Source organism: Fusarium keratoplasticum, chromosome 1, assembly GCF_025433545.1.
Source record: "Fusarium keratoplasticum isolate Fu6.1 chromosome 1, whole genome shotgun sequence".
NCBI lineage: Eukaryota > Fungi > Ascomycota > Sordariomycetes > Hypocreales > Nectriaceae > Fusarium > Fusarium keratoplasticum.
Window position 1 is genome coordinate 2,222,740 of NC_070529.1, and position 20,886 is coordinate 2,243,625.

Below are 20,886 nucleotides of genomic sequence, written 5' to 3' on the forward strand. Positions count from 1 at the left end.
TCTCATGCCGCTTGCTTTGGTCGTCATAACGTGGTCAAAAAGTAAAGGAAAGTTCTGGGGTATATCCATCATAAAAAAAAATACACAAAAAGCCTCCGTGTCCCGGCCATCATAAGCGCCAGCACGTAAAGTAATCCTCCCTTGAAGCGTCGAAAAGGGATTAAACGAGTCGATCTCTGCCGACTAGGAGTAAGAAGAAGAAAAAGATGGGGGTTCTTGGTTGTTTCATAAAAAGGAACGTGAGCATGAGCTTTGTTGCTTAGGTAGGCAGATAGTGTTGTAGCGTAGAGTTTCGGGTGGGATTCGGCGAATGAAATGAGATAATCTCCCTTGCTCGTCATTGTTGATGCAAAAATCCATCCATCAGTTCATCGCGCTTTGATTCCCTTGTCCCTGGTGGTTTCAAGGCGGTCCGTCCGAGATGATCGGCCCCGCCTTTCTCGGCACAACGGGGATCGACGGGGGTTGAAACAAGCCGGCGCCGAAACCGTTGCTTCTGTTCACCTCGCATGGCAAACAGGCCAGACCGGGGTTACTGTCCGGCGTACGAATACCGAAATTGAGTCTGCCGTGTTCTGGCTCATCCGATAGCCCTGCCAATTTCCGACTTGCGGATCAGCGGCCGGGGTGAGAGCCCGCCCAAGAATACCTCGTCATCAAATGACATCCTTGAAGGGCTGATCATGGAGTGCATCCGGTGGTGTTGCCGTCGGATGTCAAGAGACCGGTTTGCTCGCGGAATGTACTCGCTGGAGCTGCGAGGGCCGAAGACGGAATCGGGGTAGTGGCCGTGCCAAGGATCGCGAGGTGAGATGGCACTCACGGTGCTGCTGCGGCTGCTGCGTGTGCGACCATGGCGAGAGGCCGAAGGGGGAAGCTTGGCCAGACGCGAGGGCTGGCGCTTCAGAGGCGAGATGAAGGCATCGTCGCCTTGGATGGTCTCATCGGTGAGACCTGGGCGTGAGTTGGGGGCACGGGCGAGGAGCGGAGTTGAGGGGACATCGATACTGCGCTTGTGATGAAGGGAGCGAGGTGAAGAAAGCTCCTCGTGAGGGTTCGGGCTGTTGTAGATGATAACACTGGGCGGTTTCCGGACCGAGCTCACAGATGTGCTCTTCTGACGCTGGTGCTGCTGTAGCTGTTGCTCCAAGTCATGTCCATAGTTGGAGGTGGCCTCGATGATCGGTGTCTTCTCGAGAGACTTGTCGGTCCTCCAAGACTCAATCTCCTCATCGTCGATGGGGGTGATGCCTCTCTTCAAGAACAGGAAGCGACGTTGGCGTTGACTTCGGCGGTAGAGGAAACATCCGACAGCGGTGATGGCGGTCAAGGGGACCACAGTCGCAAGGACGATGACGATGATTTTGATTTCCGAGTCGTTCATAATGACATTGACATCGCGAGTCTGTGAGCGAGTATGGTGAGGTAGGTGGTGAGGGTGAGGGTGAGGGTGAGAGGTGAAAAGATGTCGTGAAAAGAGGCTCTGCCGTATAAGTCGCAGACCAAGATTGATTGAGAAGTGAAAGATGAGCGAGCGAAGTGCTTTCAACGGCAACGGTCACTGAGGAAATGTCCACGGGGCATCAGAAAGCCAGGAGTTTTACAATGCTTGCAACTCGTGAACTAGGGTAAAGGCGGTCAGTTGCTGTGTTGTTCAAGGGTATGAGCATGAGGCGAAGAGTGAGTGCAATGCCAAGGCTGTCCCTGAAAGATGAGCCGCAGGCATGCCAGTGACTCGGATCGAATCCAATGCTGATGATTCGTATAGCGAAGGGGTAGACCAACGTGAAGACTGCACTCAAGGCGAGAGTTGAGATGATGCTGGATCAAATCGATTCGATCAACTCATGAGACGGTACAAGTTGAACCCCGTAAATCCGGCCGCCGTTTTCCAACTCGACGTCGGTAAGGCAGAGAGAGGCGAGGGGAGGGGAGGGGAGGGGGGTAACGGGCCAGGAACTGGACGCCCTGTATATGGCACAGACAGGACGAGGGGCGGCAGGTCGGGGATGGGGATGGGTTGAAGCTATATAGGGACTGGGGGCCTTTCAGAGAAGCGAGGCAGAAGAGCGGAACTGGGGTGTGGGAGGGTGTGCAGGGTTGCAGCGGCGGCGTGTCATGGGTAGGGACGGGATGGATGGACCTGGATCGTCATGAGCAGCATGGGATGGGATGGATTCTGAAGCAGGGGTGTGGAGAAACGAGCGAGCGAGGGTGTGAGAGCGAAAAGAAGCTGATACAGACCTCCATCGAGAGACGGATGGATGAAAGATACTTGGTGGACTAAATCCGTCCACAAGCTGGGGTCCAGTACGGAGAGGGTACCAACTGTACTATGCTTAGCAGCGCCCAGTTCCTGTTTCGTTCAGGTACATGTACATATTTCTGGATGCTCCTGCTTGCTCCTGCATGTGCCTTGCATACGGTTGAGCTGGGCGAGGCGGCGAGCTCAGGCAAGGCGACCAGGAGAGAAAAAAGGCCACTGCAATTGAGCAAACCTCCAGCTGCAAGGAGGGAAACGCAGGCCAACCTAAGTCCCTTTCAATTTGGGCCTTGTTTTCTGGTCTGCCCGGTCAGACCTGGTCCGGCCTGGCCAGGAAGCATAATTCCCGCAGAGAACCAATACAACCCGAGTCGTGCCTTGCGTCTTGCATCTCGCCGCGTGTGTGTGTGAATGCTGTGTCGAGTCAAGAGCCAATCGACCTCCCACCAGACAAACAAGTCAAGACCCCCTGCGGCGACGGCGCTGGACGATGGATGGACGTGGATGCGGGGCGCACACGGTCCAACGTTTTAGGGGCACGTTAGAGACCAAGACTAGCCCCGACGAGGCTCCATAGACTGGGAGGGGCGCCACGCCACTTCCCACAGGGGACCTCGTCCTCGTCCTCGTCTCTGACCAGCAGGCGGGGGACAGGGGGTTCTTCCACTTGAAGCCATGGCGCCATGGATGAAGCAGCAGCAGCCGAGGGAACGTGGCACCGCCAGGGACCGTTCTTCCATCTTTTTTTTCAAACGGTGACGGCAGAGAGAAGGGTTACGGTGAGCATGATGCCCTGTGCTGCTACTGCAGCAGGCTGTGCCGTCCAGGCTGGGCATCATTGCCTCAACTGCCTGCCAGCTGTCACCTCAATCGATCCAAACAATGCCCACGACATGGATGGATGTGACATCCGTACAATATCAAAGGACCATGCTTTGGCCAATTCCCATCCATTCATCCATCAAGCCCATATCACCCCCTCGCGTCGCTTCCCATCCCATCCCATCCCATTGCATCGCCTCTGCGCTGCGCTGCAACAGTCAAGACACGGCCTGATCTGAGCTGAGAGGTCCAGATCCTGGTCCAGAAAGGGAGAGACACTACTACTCAGAATCAAGTTAGAGAGCCCAGCCACCAAGTACAGCAGCAACCTCGAAAGAGAACCTCGCAATCAAAAAAGCAAAGACGATGCCGCTCTGCGCTGGACTGGGCTCGGCTCGGGCCCCTCGGTTGGTTCCTAGCCCGTCAACGTCCAGAACGGCGAGGCTTCTGTCGGTCGACAGGCTGCAAGGGAGATGGATCGGTGAGAAGGCGATTTACATGATGGCCTCGCTTTGCCTGGTCTGGGTTGACTTAGCCTGGAATGTAGAGAAATTGGGCAGTTCCTCTGCCGTTGATCCGCACGTGAAGCCTTTGTCTCACCCTGTCTCGTCTCGTCTTGCTCTCTCTATCTACGATGCGGTCTGTGAAATGAGCGCGCGATAATCAGGTTATCGCGACTCGACACCTCTCCACCATCCCCAAGCCCCCGTCTGACCGAATACGTATACCAGCTCCGGTAGAACAAGGGGAGACAATCACGGCTCGGCAGGTCGACGTTGGGCCTCGGTGGCAGCTGCAATGGACTGCCGTGTGCTGTGCATTTCTGGAGCCGTTGGGCCATTTTTCGATAGTACCAGATGCCGTATCCATTCATGGTGCTATATCTCTCTGAAGCTCTCGCCATGGTTCGTCAAGACCGTGACTAGTCACATGGAGCCCTCTCCCAAAACGAACCACCTGGGCCGGCCCGGGTCTTTGTCGTTGTGCCTGCCAAGGACCGGAGTCACAGAGGATATGCCCATTTGTTGCGCCGTGAATCAAGCTATCGCGATACATATTCACAGGGGTTCAGGACATTTTGCTTGCTTCTTATGACCCGTGTCTGTGATGGGATGGGATGTTACTTTTTTGCCGTCACTATGCAGTCGATCACTGGCGGGAGGATCTATGCGAGCCATTTGACGTGATGAGGCTACGGGATGCAATGCGAGCCATTTGCAACTGTCTGTCTGTCGTAGACCGGCTGAGTCGACGCTACATGATACGCTACGATGCGATGCGATGCGGCAGTTGACGCTGTCTCTCCCAAGACGGCTTCACTTCAGCACTTGCATACATCCATTACATACGTCCGTCCAGCCACAGACACAGACAGATAGACGGTGAAATAACTGCCGCGTCAAGAGGCGACGCCATCAATTAGTTTCCCTCTGGCTAGAACTTGATCCAATACCACCTCCGAACGGATATCCCGTCCTCCGACTCTCAACTTGCCCCTTTGGGCAAGGGGATCTTGCGATCGAGCCTATCGCATCGCGTGCGTTTTTTTCTTCATCCTCTAGTCCGCAAGACGTTCAGCCGCGATACCCTGGTCGTGTCCGTCTACATCCCGCGTTCCTCTCGCTCAAACTCTTGGCTTTCCGGGGGGCGATGCTACTAGTTCTCAATGGTAACTGCGCCGGTCAGGAACGCCAGAGACATTGGACATCAGGTCGGCCACAGACTTGTCAGGCTCAGACCCTTTTTTTGCATGTTGCAGCTGTCACCGCCTTCTCCGCTATGGCATCGTTGCTGTGAGATTTTGAGACAGAAGCTAGACTTGGGAGGTCAGCCGCGATGAAGACGTGAATACCCTCACGGGCAATGATCGACACGGCCAGGAGGATGATTTGATGAGAGGCTGAGCGAGGGCACGTGCTGACAAAGGCTTCGGGATCTCTGGAATCTACTGTTCCTGTTCTGTTCCTGTTCCTGTGCCTGTTCCTGGATCCTCTTTCTTGTTCCTGGTTCCTGGCCTGGGCTCCCCATGGCTTGGTCACGCCACCGACTTGGACAAACACCATCTCCACATGGAGACCTGGTCCGTCCTCTTCTTATCAGCTCCCCTCTGCAAACACGACTGAGCTACAAAACGGTGGTGGTGGTGGATGGTGGATTTGGGTTGGGGGCTTTTTCTCGCTTCTAGCGGTGGTGTTAGTGTTAGTGCCTTGGTAGTGGTTGGTCGGTCGGCCGTTGAGTGCCTTGGAGGAAGAGGCTGGGTTTTGCCGTCCGTCAAAGAAGCGGTGTAAGAGGGACGACGACGAGATGGAAGAGTTCACGACGACCGTGGCATGGGCCCCTGATCTTCCTTCTCCACATTCAACCTCGACCCTGGTTCATCCCGTCCAGATGTTGGCTTTACTCAGCCTGGTCTGCCAGCCTTCTGGGTCATGAGGCCACAAACCTCGTCTCCCTGACCCTGGCTAAATCACTTAACGCGTCTTGTCAGCCTCCACGGGGATGATCCCTCAATGGGCATTTTTGCGAGAAGGATGTGCCATCATGGTGTCTGCTACTGTACGTACCTCACTTCAGAAAACTTCGATAGATGGGGATCCAAGATGCCATTAACGAGTGGAGATGCATGGTTCGGCAGACGGTGGATCCTGCGGGAAAAAAAGAAGCGAGTTTCTGGTCACGAACTTGACAAAAAAGCAGCTTTAGCTTGAGATGCCGCGCTAGAAGCAGGAATGGCCTCTGAGACCGGCGCGAGACAAAAAGAGGCTTAGAACCAAAGGACCATGGCCGAGGGAGAGGGTGTGGGCAAGTCCGGGCTGACCAAAGAGAAGACGAGCTAGACGAAAGATCGGACAGTGAGCCGTCCCGTTGATAGGCTCGTCCCGCCCGTTTCGACCCCGGCTCTGGTGGCTTTTAATGGCCATCATCCAGGAACGCTCGGGCTTGATGTTTGTCCGTCCGTTTCGTCTGCGTTTTGAATGATACGGTGAGCGGACGTAGATCGGGCGACGATCATGATCATGATCATGGGTATCAGAGGGTGATGGGATTGTCGCTTCTACGAGAACATGAGATTCTCCGTCTGCAAGATCCTATCCACCCATCCTCAGGGTCCAATTGATGTCTCCTTGTGTGTCTGCACTGCATGAGATAGCTGACGGTGAGATCCGACTGTTCTTGAGATGGGGTCTTGCATGATGGATGTTCTGAGAGTTGAGAGTTTAGCGGTCGCCCCCGATACTGCAGGTCCACCATTGGACCAACACCAACCACCACTACCGCAGTCAGTTACTGGACCTCTGCCGTCTCTTGCGGCTACAGTGGTGGGCCTCGCTGGCACTGGTAGTTCGTGGGTGGTGGGACACTGAAACCCATGCCTTGGCCTTGGCCCCTCCCCTCCCTCTCAAAGATCGTGCGTGCGTGCTTCTTGCTGCAAGGCACGCAGCCCTCCTCCTCATCATCTCGAGAGAGCTGCGAGGGGTAAGGTCCTTGTACAGTCAGACGGGCATACAGAGCGGCTGGTGGTTGGTCCCCCCCTCAGTTCCCCATTCCGAACTACACCGAAGAGGGCTTTCCCCCTCTCTCTCTCGAAACCAACATCGTCCTGTGTCTTTTCGTGACGACACCATCAAAGAATGACTTGCATCAGTAGCTCAGCGCCCGTCGTAGCATCCCCCTCCCCATCCAAGGCCCAGCCAAACATGCACTCGAGAATATCCTCCCCTAGTCCCAGTGCGGCACGAGGCTGAGCCCGTGACATGGACGAGTTTAATTACACTCGGCCTCGTGCAGGAAGAAGCAATTATTCATGTCTCTGTTTGTCACTCAACTCACAGAACGAGCAACAAAACCCTACCTAACCTGGGTTACCTAAACCCACCATCTTGCATACATCAATTTCCACCCCCGCCAAACACACGACGCACATCATCCAACGTCGTCGCGGCCCCCGCCGCAGCTGGTGATGCCATGAAACCATGGAGTTGACCGGCGAGCGGGGGGGCGGAAGGGAAAGGTGAGAGACATGACCTCATGAGAGGCGCTCTTTTTCTTTTTCCTTCTTGTTGAGACAATATTGATGGCCTCAGCGTGGTGGATTAAGCCGTCGATAGCAATTTGGCAAAGTGGTTGCATACAGGGCACGAGGAGATCCCATCTGCCCGGCCTATGGTGGCTCAGAGTGCTCTTGAATACTGGATCCAAGACAAAAGTCAGTACAGGTACAATAGCTGACAGTGGTCAAGCAGGGGGTGCCCACGTGACATTGGGGGCGGCATATCACGGCCTAGAGCCATTGCCAGCCAACCCAAGACGACGTATGCACACCACACATCCATCGCATCTCATCAAATGATCACACGTCCAAGCTGCATAGCCTCGTCGTCCGACAGCGATTGTCGTTCCATAGCCCATCACATCTCACAAAAGAGAGCAGCAGCAGTCTCCGTCTACCGTGCTACGCTGCATCTGTGGGGCCGTGTGTTGGTGATGCTACAGTACAGCAGCAACCACGGGTTCGATATCACATTACGGATATAACCCACTTGCCAAATGGATATCAATGCATTGGATGTTTCCAACGGCCCCAACGTTCGTTCGTCTTGCTTTCCCCCGCCGTTTGAAACGCTGCTTCTCCACCAACCCGCGACGTTGATGATGATGAACGGGATCCATACTCCGTTTTGGGTCTTCCGTTCCGCACTCTTCGGAATCCCTCGTAGGGTCTTGGCTCTGGGCACGGCAACGGCAACGGTCTTGGATTTCTAATCTTTGCCATCGAGACGACGATCATCCTCTCGCCAGCGGCCGGTCCGTCTGCGCGATGAGACGCTGCGGCTTGCTGGTCAGCTTCGAGTCAAGCGCAGGAGACTACGCAGATGTACTGTAGGGATCGGAGATGCCAATGGATACTTGATTACGACAGCCGAGCTTGCCCATGCCCACGGAAGCACCGGACTCGAAGAGAGGGTATATCGGTAAGCCGAGATGCCATTGCAGGACTCGAAACAAGAGGTTGTTCGCAAACGACTCTGCGCTCCACAGCGAATCCTCCTCAACTTTGCCTATCCTGTGCTACACGGCATGACGGCGCTCTATTGCGTCCGGTTGTCCATCAACCCCGGACCTGTCCCCCTCGCAACAGAGAGCCAAGAGACCCATCTTTTGTCGCGTGGCAGAGCAGCTCTTTTTTTATTCCCATTCTCCTCCATTCTTCAACCGTTTCTGCGGCTGGGGTGGTATCTGTACAGGGGCATCAGACAAGCATATCCCTGCCTGGGAGTGATCGATTGGCGATCAAGGTCCGGAGCTTGTGTTTGAGATTTTTCCCAGTGGAAAAGGCGCAGAGCAGCATTGAGGGATCTCGATTATGGATGGGATGGTTGTTTTGGACTGGAGGTAGCATTGTCCGTCTCATGGGGGGGGACAAAACCTGTTTCGCGGAATCTGTTCCATCCATGAACCAACTGACAGAGTTACACGAGCAATTTTTTCCCTCTTGTTGCATACTCGGTCGGTACATACACCAGACAGACCTCGCTCGACTCGTTGTCCCTCTCTCCACATGGGCCTTCACGGTGGCCAATTCGATACCTACAGCGCAGTCAAAACAAACAAGTGCGGCGAGGTACACCAAGAATAGGCCGTTCAGGCGGGCCAGCTTGCCGTGCGTGCTTCTCGACTCCATCTCGTGGCATTCACGATCTGACTCGCATTCACGCACACCGAAGCTGTCCAATCCAGCAGAGACACAACATGCACCGTGAACACGAAAAAAGAAGACGACTGCTGCATCATGCGTCATCAGCAAACAAGCAGCGGCGAGTCCGTAAGTCGCCCAAACTTGTGAGGCAGAGTTTACTATCCAGACTCCTCTTACCACCACCCATCATGTTCGGCTCTGCTCCGTCGGCAGCTAACAACAAGATGCGGCTCTTCTCATCCGGATGGGTGGTGAGAAATGAAATTGAAAAGGCTCCCTTCTGTAACAGTCTCGTCGTGACAGAGCAAGGATGCCTCAGCAAATCACGACGGCAAACCCCATCTACAAGCCGCCTGTGGTGCCAGCGTATGACTGCATGGAAGAGCCCTGCGGCCCTCTAGGCGTCCCATCCTGTCATCTCCCCCCTTCCCAGGGCCTTGGGTTGGGTTCTTTGCTGGCTTTTCTTGTTTAAGGCTGATGGGGCCTCGAGAACCGGCCGCATGTACGAACTTTCAGGTACAGTGCAATCCGTTGGCTGGCAGTCGTTCCTCAAAGGGAGCAAGAGAGGTGGCCGCACATTTGGCCGCATAGAACGTGGCATGCGGATAGCTTCAAGCTTGCTTGGGCACCAAGCTCCTAAAAGCCAATCAATGGCAACCCAGAAGAAAAAATGCCTCTTTTTTTTCCTTCACTCTTTGCTAGTTCGTCAATTGCAACCGGGACTATTGTCGCCGAATTGTAGCTTGGTTCTTTGACAGCCACTTCAATTGATCCAACTGCTAGCTCTCACTCTGGCTCCAAATAAGCGCGTTTCACGTTTTTTTCTTCACCCGTCAGACTCGACTCGCGGCCATACACGTGTGTCACCGGCCATCCACGCTTTTTCTCCGGATGCGCGGGGATTTTCCTTGGCCGTTGGAACGTTAATTCACTCATTATGATGTCTTTCTCTCGATCTTGGGTGGCGACTTTCTGTATCAGCTGCCTTGGAGGGTTACACGCCGACTCAAGTATTATAGAGATGGACATCTATAACAGATGCTCACGATACCACATGATGAGAGCATTTTGAGAGCACTTATTAGGCGTTAGAGACTAACTAATGCGAGTCTCGTCCTGCAGTTCAGTCGTGCAGCTCCAAGTTCCTGCAAGCAAGCAAACTTGTCTCTGCCACGCATCGAACCAACCACCTCAATTAGCTGCCAGGCAACTATCGCTGGACGGAACTAACGTGACCTAAAGAAACCGGTTATCTGCTATCAGAGAGCATTAACGGTCCTCACGTTAAGCTATAGTTCCTCGCGTTAACTCCCCCATCAACTGACTCGCCGTCTGAGTGCTAACGGCTCGAATCCACTTTGCTGTGTCATTGCCGTGCATGGTCCGAAGAGTCGATGATGCCAAGGCATGTGATTTTCCCGGGAACAGGCTTTATGGTCTCGTTTCAGAGAGGACTGGATCGTGAGGAGTCAAAGGGCGGTGAGGTTTGCCTGGAGGCATAGGGTAGGCAGCTTTGCAAGAGTACCTAGGTGACGAAGTCGATAACAAACATATGGGGTTGATCAAGACCGAATACGACTGAGTGTGAGGGTATGTTTTGCAAGGCCAGGGCTAAGGCTAACTTTGTGTGGAGGAGTACGTGTGGTGAGGTAGGTATAGCAACCCAAATATGAGGGAAGGCCATACCCCAGAGCGTGAACAATCACCACCAGGTTGGAACTCAAGCATACTTCCATCTATAACACACAAAATGGCCAACTTAATGACAGAGAAAATGCCTAATGCTTCAACTTGGGTTTATATTATGCATTAGTTGTTGGTACCTGGCCGAAATGGCCATAGAAGAGTTCAGAGAGACCTTGCCCATTGTCACTGGCTTCCCTACGCTCACTTGAATATCGTCCAACACGATGCAATAGACAAGCAGACACGGACAAACACCCACACAAGGCAGAGAACCATAATGGACGCCAGGTGGAGTTAATGAGTCAGGAATATACCTTCCTGCGAGAAAGGATCTCATCAACTCCAGTCCTGGCTGCTCATGGAGACGACCAAGATACTCGAGATGCCCATTAGCAAAGTCCAACGGCGGTGCTGCTTCAATACACGATATTCGGAGTGTATAAAGACTGAGTTACACCCAGCCCTGCTGCACCACCTACTGTCAAGCTCACTGCACAAATAGAGAGTTGTCGCCTAGCAACGAGTTTGAATGCACTTGCATTTAACATCAGGTGTGAACAAGACTGGGAAATAGGAAAGTAACAAAGACAAACCACTAGATTTGCTCTAGTGATAACAAAACGAAAACAAATGAGAAAATACGAATGATAATTCCTATCAAAGGCACCCAATGTCACTTGACGTCTCTTGCTCACCCCAAACTCCCAACTCCAAACATCCACCACTGCCTTGCAACAACACTTGTTGTTATCCAAGAGGCACTCGCCCTTGGTCCGTCACACTGCACTGGAAATGCCCTCCAGTCTAGTCCGCGTCATATATGTCCTCAGAGTCGTCTTCATTGCTAGCACCAGAGGAGGCTCCCCCCTGGTTGATGAAGGAAGCCTGGGGAGGATCTTCGAAGAGCATGCACTCATACCAGGCCTCCTCTGCCCTTTCAAGACGCTTCTGGCAAATCTTGATCTCGGTGTACATGCCGAGGTCTCTCAGCAGGTCTACGACGTCGTACGTACACTCGTCCGAGTGGTCGTCTCTAGCCAGCTTGCAGAGCACTTCCACAAACGCCGAAGGCTCTGCGTCGCGAGCCCACTCGAGCAGTCGACACTGGATCTTTGTCCAGGTTACGGCCCATTCCGCATCCAAGCTGCCACCCCCAAGACGGCACTCAATGGTACGCCGGCCGCCTCTGGAGCGCTGGTCGCCCGGGGTCATGCCATCGAGAGTGTTTGTCGCCCAGTTGCTACTGGCATACCGGTCATCCTCTTCATTCATGCTCATCAACAGTGCAATTTGATGCACACCGGCATCACAGGAAAGAAGCTCCTTGACCCCCGGCCAGGTGGGCTTCCACGACACTGCGGCTGGGTACCAGGTCGGCTCATCATGCCGAGCCACGATCTTAGGGTCCTCCAGAATCTTCTCTATTTCGAGTTGTTTCTGCCTCGGGCGTCCTTCCTCCAGGAACGGTTTCGGCGTTGAACCGGGCGAAGGCGAAGGTGGAGGATCCAGGCCGACAAGGCCAAAGTCAACTTGAGGGGGTAATTCGCGTGTGATGGTTTCACCATCGAGTCGTCCTTCCTCCCCCTCTTCCTTTAGCCAGAAGTCGCCGCCTGGTATCGGCCGTCTGTGTCTCCGTGCCTGAGAATCCGGCTTCTTGGGCCGGAAAAAGGGCTTGCTATTGGAAGCCTCCCAGTCCGAATCATCACTGGGACACTCGGGGTCCAAGGCCGCAAAGTCCTGATCCCGATTCTTTTCCTGTTCCTTGATGTGTTGGCGAAGCTTTTGACGCGACACAACGGGGGCTTCCCCCAACTTCCTCGCTCGCCCGAGATACCGAGGAATCCAGCTCGATGCACGGTTAGCAACGATGTCGTGAGCCTCCTTTGCATCCATACCTTTCGAGAGATCCGTGTACGCGAGGCGGCGGTTCGAGTTGGAATACTTGGCTGCACTCCTGCCTGGGCAGTGAAGGGTGGACAAAACACTGTCCGTTGCCCAGATGAGAGCAGCATAATTCCTTGAAGCCCTCATATCCAAATGGTGAGGACCATTCCCGACGTGAACATGCATTCCGCATCTTTGATTGACACGAACCCGGAAGTTGGTCGTCAATAGTCGGACAACGGCCGCGAGAAGCCGGAATGCTTCATCACAAGAATATAGCGGCGGGCTATTCAATTCAACAGACTCCCAACCAGTGGCACCAAAGGAACCGTCATCCGGCAGACCGGGTTCCGACACCGAGCCATCAGTGTTGACTAGCCACCCAAGGGGGCTAGATTCATCACGGTCGTCTTGTTCTTCGTCTTTTGTATATGCATCCAAGCCGTGCCCCCTCAGCATCTGAGCTATCCTGTCTGTGACCGGTATTTTGGTGGATTCTACGGATGGGAGGCCGCTTACACTTTCGTCATCAATGCCATTCGTTCGATAAAAGACGAGAAATTCTAGCTCGACGCCGAAGCTGACGCGTGGAGGACGTGTATACTTGTCCTGCTCTGATGATGAAGAAGGCTGTGGTCTTTTGGACGTCGTACCTCGATTGTTGGTGTTCATGATGCGAAGTGTTGGTCTGGCGTGCTTGTTATCTGTAGAAGTGGTCAGCTGTTGAGAATATCCCGAAGAGGTCTGTTGAGCGAGTGAGTGAGTAAGTCTAATTGCACAACACTCTCTGGAAAGGCACCTCGGAATATATACCGTCTTAGCGCCGGGCCTTTCTGAGATATTTGTTCCTCATCGGCACCTTGTCCGGCCCACTTGACCGTTCATCAGCCATCGTAGGCTTTGTTCACCATCGTGTACCCAGTGAACACCGGGCATGATGAGACGGAATTTGAATCATGCTTGGGGCAACCATAGCCTTAACCTTGAACAAACAAATCCTTTATCCACCGGAGTATCAAGGGGAAGAGAAGACTGAAAGCCAAAGGTTTCTTTGTTCTTTGTTCAATATGAAGTTTTCCTACTCCCTTTCGCCTCTTGCTATGATTGAATTGGAAAAAGTAAAAATAAAGCACAAACATCCACCACCCCAAAGTGCGACTTTCCCTTTGTTGTTACCCATAGGGCAATACAAAGCAGAAAGTCGCACTGCCGCAGCATGAAGCATTCAATCCGTCAACCATCAGTCCAATACGCCTGAGCGTGTCATTACCTCGTCAAAGCCTCGAGGGAAGCTTCCATCGTCGGGTCTTTACTCGTCAAAGGTATCGCGTTGCATGTCTGAAAAAATGTGTACTTGGTAACAAAAATGGGTACGAGAAGTGAAAACAGGCGTTCGAGTAAACGACGTTAACCTGGCACCCATGGGTCCAGCACGTGTTTGTGCTGGAACCTGTGTCGTGGCGCTGCCAATAGAGCACCGCATACGTAAACCTCATTCGCTCATTAGAGCAGATAGGCCAGCATGCCGAGAGCGACAGCTGCTGCAGCACCCTTGCCCGCTGGCGCCATAGTAGGGGCAGCAAGGCCATCGGAGCTGGTCGAGGTTACGGTGTCTTCGGTGGCAGAGGCGCTGGCTACCGACTGAGTGGCCGACCGGGTGGCAGTGGAAAGGGTGGTCGTGGCGTCGTCATCATCGTCGTCGTCGTCGTCGCTGGCAGTGTTCTTGGGAGGGGACTGGGTGGCGCAGAGGGCTTGGATCTTCTGCTTGCAATCCCGCTGGCCACTCTGGCTGCCGGCGTTCTGCGAGATGCACTGGGCGAAGAGCTCCTGGCAGATAAAGGTGGGCATGGTCTGCGTGTAGTACTGGAGACCGGGAGTGGAGCTGTTGGAAGTGCAGGCGCATTCCCACTTGAGGGTTTCCTGATAGCGGCATTAGCTTCCATGACCATACAACAGATAGGTGTATTGAGCAGTGCACGTACCGCAGTGCAGTCGTTCTCCTTAGTGTCGTCCTTGCAGAGGGTATCGCAAGTGTCCTGCTGGGCATTGCACCAACCGGCTAATAAAATATACTGGTCAGTATAATCCCCTGGTTTTCTCGCCTTGCTCGGCAACTTTGCTACATACCTCGCGTTCCGAACTCAACAGTGCCTGGGTCAATGGTCATGTCCAGGGAGCTCTTGTAGTCTTGGACAGCAGTCTGAGCCGTAACGGCCGAAACGGCCAGGGCGAAAAAGGCGAGTGTGGATCGCATTTTGGATGATTCTGATGTTATGGATGAATTGAGACAGATACCGAAGAGTGCGATGAGCAAGGTCGAAGATCACCAGGTGGTATGATGATGTTGATCGATGGATGCTCCGGGGTGGTGTTGTTGTTTTTGCTTGGGGTGGTGAAGCAGGCGGAGTGCTGGGTATTTATCTTGACCCAGAAACGGGAAGCTTGATGCAAACAGGGACGGGAAGGAAGGGGAAGGGGATCAGACCAAACGCGGAGGCTCAAGGGCAGGTGCGTTGGGTTTTAAACGAGGGAGCAGGAAAAAAGGAAGCGATGATCGGATTTGGTCTGGGCAGGTGCGGTGCGGTGCGGTGCAGCGCTGTACCAGTGCCAGTGGCCTCGGTTTGATTAACGTTTTGCGACAGACGATGCTTCCAGACCTTGTCGGTCCAAATCGGCCGGCACGCACCCACAATCCGTAACCTACAGTACCTACAGAACATACCCACGCGGCCCATGGATCCAACAAAACCCACATCCATGAGGCCCCATGAGCCAACATGGAGCTCCGGACCTATCAGTCCAGCTGCGCATGAGCTGCTGCTAGCTGGGCCTAGCTGCCGCCAGCTCTCCTCGCTCCAAACTCTCAAGGGCAACGACGCACAGGCACAAGCCAGCTAGAGGTCGCATCGCATCGTATCCACCCCTTGCCCGGCGCCCGCTTGCAGCCACTCACGACATGCCCTTGCTCGCCCTTGCCGGCGCCATTTCCGTTCAGTCGTCATGACTACCACCACCATCATTGCTCCGCGCCAGGAACCATCCCATCCCAACCATTATCCATGGCACTCACTGCTGCAACTGCCTGAAATGGCCATCGAGATTCTGCCGCTGACCAAGACCAAGACCAAGACACCAAGGCCAAGACCGGGGCCGGGAGGCCGCCACGCTCGAACCTATCGAGGGAAATAACCGGGCCCACGAGGTCCGGAAAAGAGGTTGGGCCCGTGGGAGGCGGCAGCCGACGACTCGACTTGTTGCGCACAACAAGGATTAGACGCACCTCGATAGACAATCGGTGGCCTGGTAGCAAAGTCTCGGCATCACGCTAGCACCGTCTTCTCTCGTCACTCTCGCTCGTGTTGAACCTGGGCCCCAGCATGGAGCCCAATCAAGCCCAGCACCAGTTTTTGCCAGCTGGAGATGCCCGGCTCAGCAAGCGAGAACTCCATCCGATGCCGAGGGCCCATATCTGAGACGAGCCAATAATCTCGAGCACCTTGAATCACCATTGTCTCTAATATTTGACACGGGCCACCTTGGCGACCATCTGTATTGCCTCATCAGAGCTCCGTTCCTCACAAAATGGGCATGACGGCCACATGGTGTTGTCTTTCTGGGTTGATCTCAAACTCCAACGCGTTGGGCCTCGGCGATGTCATCTCCACGTCGACGTCGAGCACTCGGTTCTTGGCGCGAGGTTGGAACTGCAACTAGAGATCTGCTCGACAGCGCTATCTCCGGAAAAGACGGGACACCCGGAAAGTGGAATGGGAAAAGTTCATCCATCTTCCGCGTCCATTTGGCTCATCACAGGCAGGGACGCCAAGACGTCAATCTTTCTCCAACAGGCTGGGTATCATCGACGGCATCCCAGCTCGGATGTATCAAACGCCCGGTCCTTTTGCCCATGTTGGGTTATCTCAATCTAACCCATGTGCATGGTGCGCAGTGTCACGGACAGACAGATACACATGTTGGACTCTGTGCGATCCATGCAATAGCTGTCATGGCTTCAACGCTGTACCGCTGTACCGCTGCAGGCCCTACGGGAATTCACCACGCTCAAGATGCCATCTGGAAATTTTCACATCAAGTGGATGACCTTTTGAAAGCGTACAAGACAACCTAGCATGCAGCTGCCAGCTTGTCCCGCGCGATTGACTCCACCCAGCCCCATCTTCCCTGTCTCGTCCCATCCAGAATGCGTCACTTTCATCCCCCCTCCCAAGCTAATCTGCCCATTCCCCGTCCCCCCGACTAGACTAGACTGGCTTTGCTTTGCCTATCATCCATATCATCCATATTGCAATTTCTGATCATGTATCAAGTTTGATTGTGGCCAGCGGCAATCAAATTGGACCGGTTCTCGCCTCGGAACCATTCACTGCTCCTCGACAATGGGCTTTGAAACGAAGGAGGCCGTCGACGAGACCCAGGAGCTATCGCGACAATGCTGCGACAAAGCTTCTGTGAGCTTTCGCCAATCATATCCCCCAACCAGCGCCCCAGACCAAGGGCCGAATGAGACGCCAGTCTGAACTTGAGTAACACCGCGCGTCTCAGTCGCCAGGACAGCGAGACAGCAACACAACGGCGCCACATGCTTAGCTTTGCAGATCGGCCAACGTGAGAGGCCATGATAGCCGCCTAGCGGAGCACCTGTCATGTGTTTGGCCTCGAATCTCCAATACTCCAACCACTCCGTTTTGGCCTCTTCTCCATGACACGCGGGGAGGCTGGGCGACCCGAGTCTATTCCCTCTACGGAGCGCTTTCTCTGAGTTAGGGCTGCAGAGGCACCTCCACACGCGCGATACCCGTACTACCGACTGGCGATCGATCGGTTCCCAACCCCTCGGGCTTCCTTGTTTGACTGCCTCTCGTGCCACAACAGTGCGTTCTCTAGCAGTGTCGCGCAATGGGCTAAGCGCGTGGTACGGATTTGGCTTGCTAATGATAGGACGTTCAAGGTTTGTTTGAACCTGTTCAGACGTCGTTGTGGGCTGAGCCGTAGGGTTTGTTTGACTGGCGATCTTTTGGCCTCGTCCCTATGATCCACTCAAGTCCTCGGTATCATTGATGAGCTTGCAACTGACAAAGTTTGAGACGCCATTTTGATGGTCATATTCGAGTTTCCCCGAGATGCACAACAGCCGCTTGCGTCTAATCCCGAATGTGTCGATCAGAGAGCCTCCATAAGCCGCGCGGCCACGTCTGAGTGTCTTCCGGACCGGCAAAGCTCGAGTTTACTTGAGCGTCAAATCGTGGGCAAGTTGCCATATTGCCGTGCCGATACTCCGTCAGGTGCTCTTTACATTGCCCATGGAGAGTGAGCACTGCCGACTTCTCCGTTGCTAGGCTCGTTATTCGTTGCCAATCTTGTTGCATTCCCCGCTAGCCCGGCAACGTCTTCCGATCTCTGTTGACTGTCTTTGGGCTATGGGCTCTTATCAGCCCTCTGGTAGTGAGACCTCGTCATTATGAAAAGGGGCTCAATTGCGTCTCACTGACGCCCTTTACGTATCCATCATATTGCAAGGCTCTGCCTTTTTTGGTTCCACGTGTGGAGGGATGGCGTTGTCTCTGAACAGTTGCGATTGGACCTGGTTGTAAATGCCCAGCGAGTACGTATCGTCCCTTTGCTGTGTCTTCCTTGTTGGTTGTCTATGACAAAGGGCCATTGCCGTAAGTTTGTTTGCTCGACACGTGCCAGCCTTATACGGACATCCAGTACGACCAGCGGTGTTCGGTGCAGTTCTGTAATGTTGGACTCTGATGTTATTATACCATGTACAGGCAGATGTTTGACAATACTGCAGTGAGTCAGAGGAGCTATGATAGATGTGCTTTTGCCGTCATTAGGTGTCGCGGATGTACCTAGGAATCGGGCCCGGTCTTTGTTTTCTGGTGCAATGTTATCATTCTGCCGTGAAATCTAGCTAGGGCATGGTGACTAGCTCAATTGTGTATATTGATCAGTGTGGAAGTACTTCGTGGTTTTGTTGTGGTCTAAACAGCACTGTTGACAGCTGAAAGTGCGGACCTTGGTGCTCATTCACATGGTGATAATCGGGAGTAGGTAGCACTGTTGACAGCTGAAAGTGCGGACCTTGGTGCTCATTCACATGGTGATAATCGGGAGTAGGTAGCACTTCTAGAGCCCTCTACACTGGACTACCTGACGTACCCTACTAGACCAGGCGTGTTCAGAATGGTATGCCGGTGGTCGAAATATCACAAATCAATCAGAACAAGAAATCCTATTCATTCAAAATTCAGCACTTCAAGGTCAGCTCCAGGGTAGCCAGGTGGAAGTCAGCACCTAAAAGGACAGGATCAGCGGGGGTGGGGGCTCTCAAGACAACCAGGTCCCTGCATCCAAGAGCGGGACGATCCATGGTTAAGTCAAGCACCTCCAAGCCAACAACTCCACAAACGCGGCGCCCAGTAGCCAGTGCTGCTTATCAACGACATCCATCCATCGTCAAACAGCTCAGATCACCCAGCTACTCGAGCAACGTCCATTCGGAACCACATGATTCCGCCGACATAAGCTGGCCCTCAATGCACTGCGACTGCCGCTAACCCCTCTGTTCTCGCCATTGCATCTCGTGTCTCCCGTCGAACCTCACCGACGCCTTCATTATGGATCAACTACCCCGAGAGCTCATCGATGCCATCCTCCAACAATGCGTATTCCTCGGCCCAAAGAACAAAGTCCTCTCGCTTCGCCTCGTCTGTCGCGTCTTCGACCAGATCCTCAAACCATTTGCCTGCCGGACCCTCGACCTGGATTTCTCGCGCCTGAGCAAGACGAGCGGCGTGCCGCATCCACAGATGGATGCGCTCCAGACGGTTGGATACCACTGCAAGAGTCTCTACATTGACTTGATGGTCCTGCGAGATGATCGTAAGCTCATGCCGTCGTGTCTCTGGATGTGTAGTCGCTGACATGGATGATTGGCTAGTCGAGGTCGAGTTCCTTGATACAGTTTTCGCACGGGTCCCGTCCATGACCGACTTCTGTCGAACGCTACACAAGAAGTACTGCATGAACGAGACGTCATTCACGGAAATAGACTACTACCGCACCGTGGAGGAGATGCTCTTCTACTGCCGCGACGTCGACCGTCTACGTCTCAACCTCCCCTTTCAGCTCGTCGGCCGCCACTGCAATGCCGCCACCATGATCCTGGCCAACACCCTCAAGGCGTTTGCTCAGCGATCCGAAGAGGACTCGGCCAAGCTCAATACTCTGGTCATAGAAAACGTGACCGATGTCGCGATATGCCACCTGTGGATGAACCCAAGCGATGTCATGAACATTATCAGAGTCTTAGAGGTGCTGGAACATCTCGTCCTCACATTACGACGACACGAAAACGACCCGCAGCGCGTAGGCCTATTTGGATCGTGCCTCTGGAACCTGGTTGAGAATGCGGAGGAGCTCAAGAGTCTGTGCTTGATAGGCATGGACCATGACGACCGACCTCCACGAGGATTGAAGCAGACCAAATTCTGGCAGATGCCTGCCGAGGAGTGGCTTGCTAAATCGCTGCCCGCTCCCTACATCATCCTCTCCAACTTGACATGTCTGGAGCTCAAGAGAGTTGAGGTGTGCCCAGAGGTTTTCCTTCGGACAGCAGAGAACTTTGGACCCACGCTTCAAGAGCTATACCTGAACGAGGTATATCTCAAAGTCGAGCAGTCGAGGGATTGGAATGAGGACTCTAAGAAGGTCCTCTGGGTAGGAATGCCGAATCAGCGACCCGGAGAGGATTGCCATTGGATCGCCATGGCGTTGAGATGCGCTACACCACAGCTGAGGGTCTGTCGAGCATCTTTCCTGGCCTACGATCACTATCTCAGAGAAGACATGCCTACCCACCCTGAGTTTGACCTCATTGACCCCTGCGGTCTTGGCAGAAGCATCTCTCAGCGTTTCGTCGAGGTTGTGATGGGCATCCGCCAACCCACGACAGCTACTAAGGATCCTGTCGAATATCTTCCCGCAGACGCTCACTTTGACAGCCTCGTACACGACCTTCGAGTTCGGACCCGTGCGCTTGGGGTGGTTGAATATGATGCAAATGCATATCAGACGGCTATTGCGAATCCGACGTCGGAGTGGCAGCGGAGCATCGACGGCGTCTTCCCAAACTGCAACTCGAATACACTCGACGAGCTACACTACATCGCCGAGACAGCGTGTCAAGGCATGAACGAGATACACCAGCGGCGCAACGAGTGGTCCACCGAGAGCAGCATGGCGAACGAGTTCACTGAGAACCTTTTCAGCATCCCTGCAGGAGACGAGCAGCAGGAAGAAACGATTTGACGAGTCACAGTTCACATACATACACACACATGATCGCATGGAGTTACACGGTTGGCAAGTTCAAATACCTTGGCGCGCTTATAGACGATTGTCAAGTTGAATGATAATATTAGGTAGCTTGCCATTATCAAGCACCAATACCAGAAATGATGCAAATCGCACCGTTTTTTTAACCCTTGTCGCTATATGAATGCCC

The 20,886-nt window shown here is 53.8% G+C and overlaps 4 protein-coding genes across 4 annotated transcripts; 1 reads left to right on the forward strand and 3 right to left on the reverse strand.

Moving 5' to 3' along the window:
- Window positions 1–580: 580 nt before the first annotated feature.
- NCS57_00065600 (uncharacterized protein) lies at window positions 581–1,384 on the reverse strand (the record flags this gene model as incomplete). The annotated part of the gene is made up of 1 exon (XM_053050739.1): window positions 581–1,384. One exon carries the CDS (start codon window positions 1,382–1,384, stop codon window positions 581–583), a length of 804 nt encoding a protein of 267 aa, XP_052919254.1.
- Window positions 1,385–11,273: 9,889 nt separating this feature from the next.
- On the reverse strand, window positions 11,274–13,289 carry NCS57_00065700 (uncharacterized protein; the record flags this gene model as incomplete). The annotated part of the gene is made up of 2 exons (XM_053050740.1): window positions 11,274–13,057; window positions 13,262–13,289. 2 exons carry the CDS (start codon window positions 13,287–13,289, stop codon window positions 11,274–11,276), a joined length of 1,812 nt encoding a protein of 603 aa, XP_052919255.1.
- Window positions 13,290–13,856: 567 nt separating this feature from the next.
- On the reverse strand, window positions 13,857–14,607 carry NCS57_00065800 (uncharacterized protein; the record flags this gene model as incomplete). The annotated part of the gene is made up of 3 exons (XM_053050741.1): window positions 13,857–14,273; window positions 14,336–14,412; window positions 14,481–14,607. The coding sequence occupies 3 exons, from the start codon at window positions 14,605–14,607 to the stop codon at window positions 13,857–13,859; spliced, it is 621 nt and encodes a 206-aa protein (XP_052919256.1).
- Window positions 14,608–18,997: 4,390 nt separating this feature from the next.
- NCS57_00065900 (uncharacterized protein) lies at window positions 18,998–20,690 on the forward strand (the record flags this gene model as incomplete). The annotated part of the gene is made up of 2 exons (XM_053050742.1): window positions 18,998–19,262; window positions 19,321–20,690. The coding sequence occupies 2 exons, from the start codon at window positions 18,998–19,000 to the stop codon at window positions 20,688–20,690; spliced, it is 1,635 nt and encodes a 544-aa protein (XP_052919257.1).
- Between the last annotated feature and the right edge of the window lie 196 nt (window positions 20,691–20,886).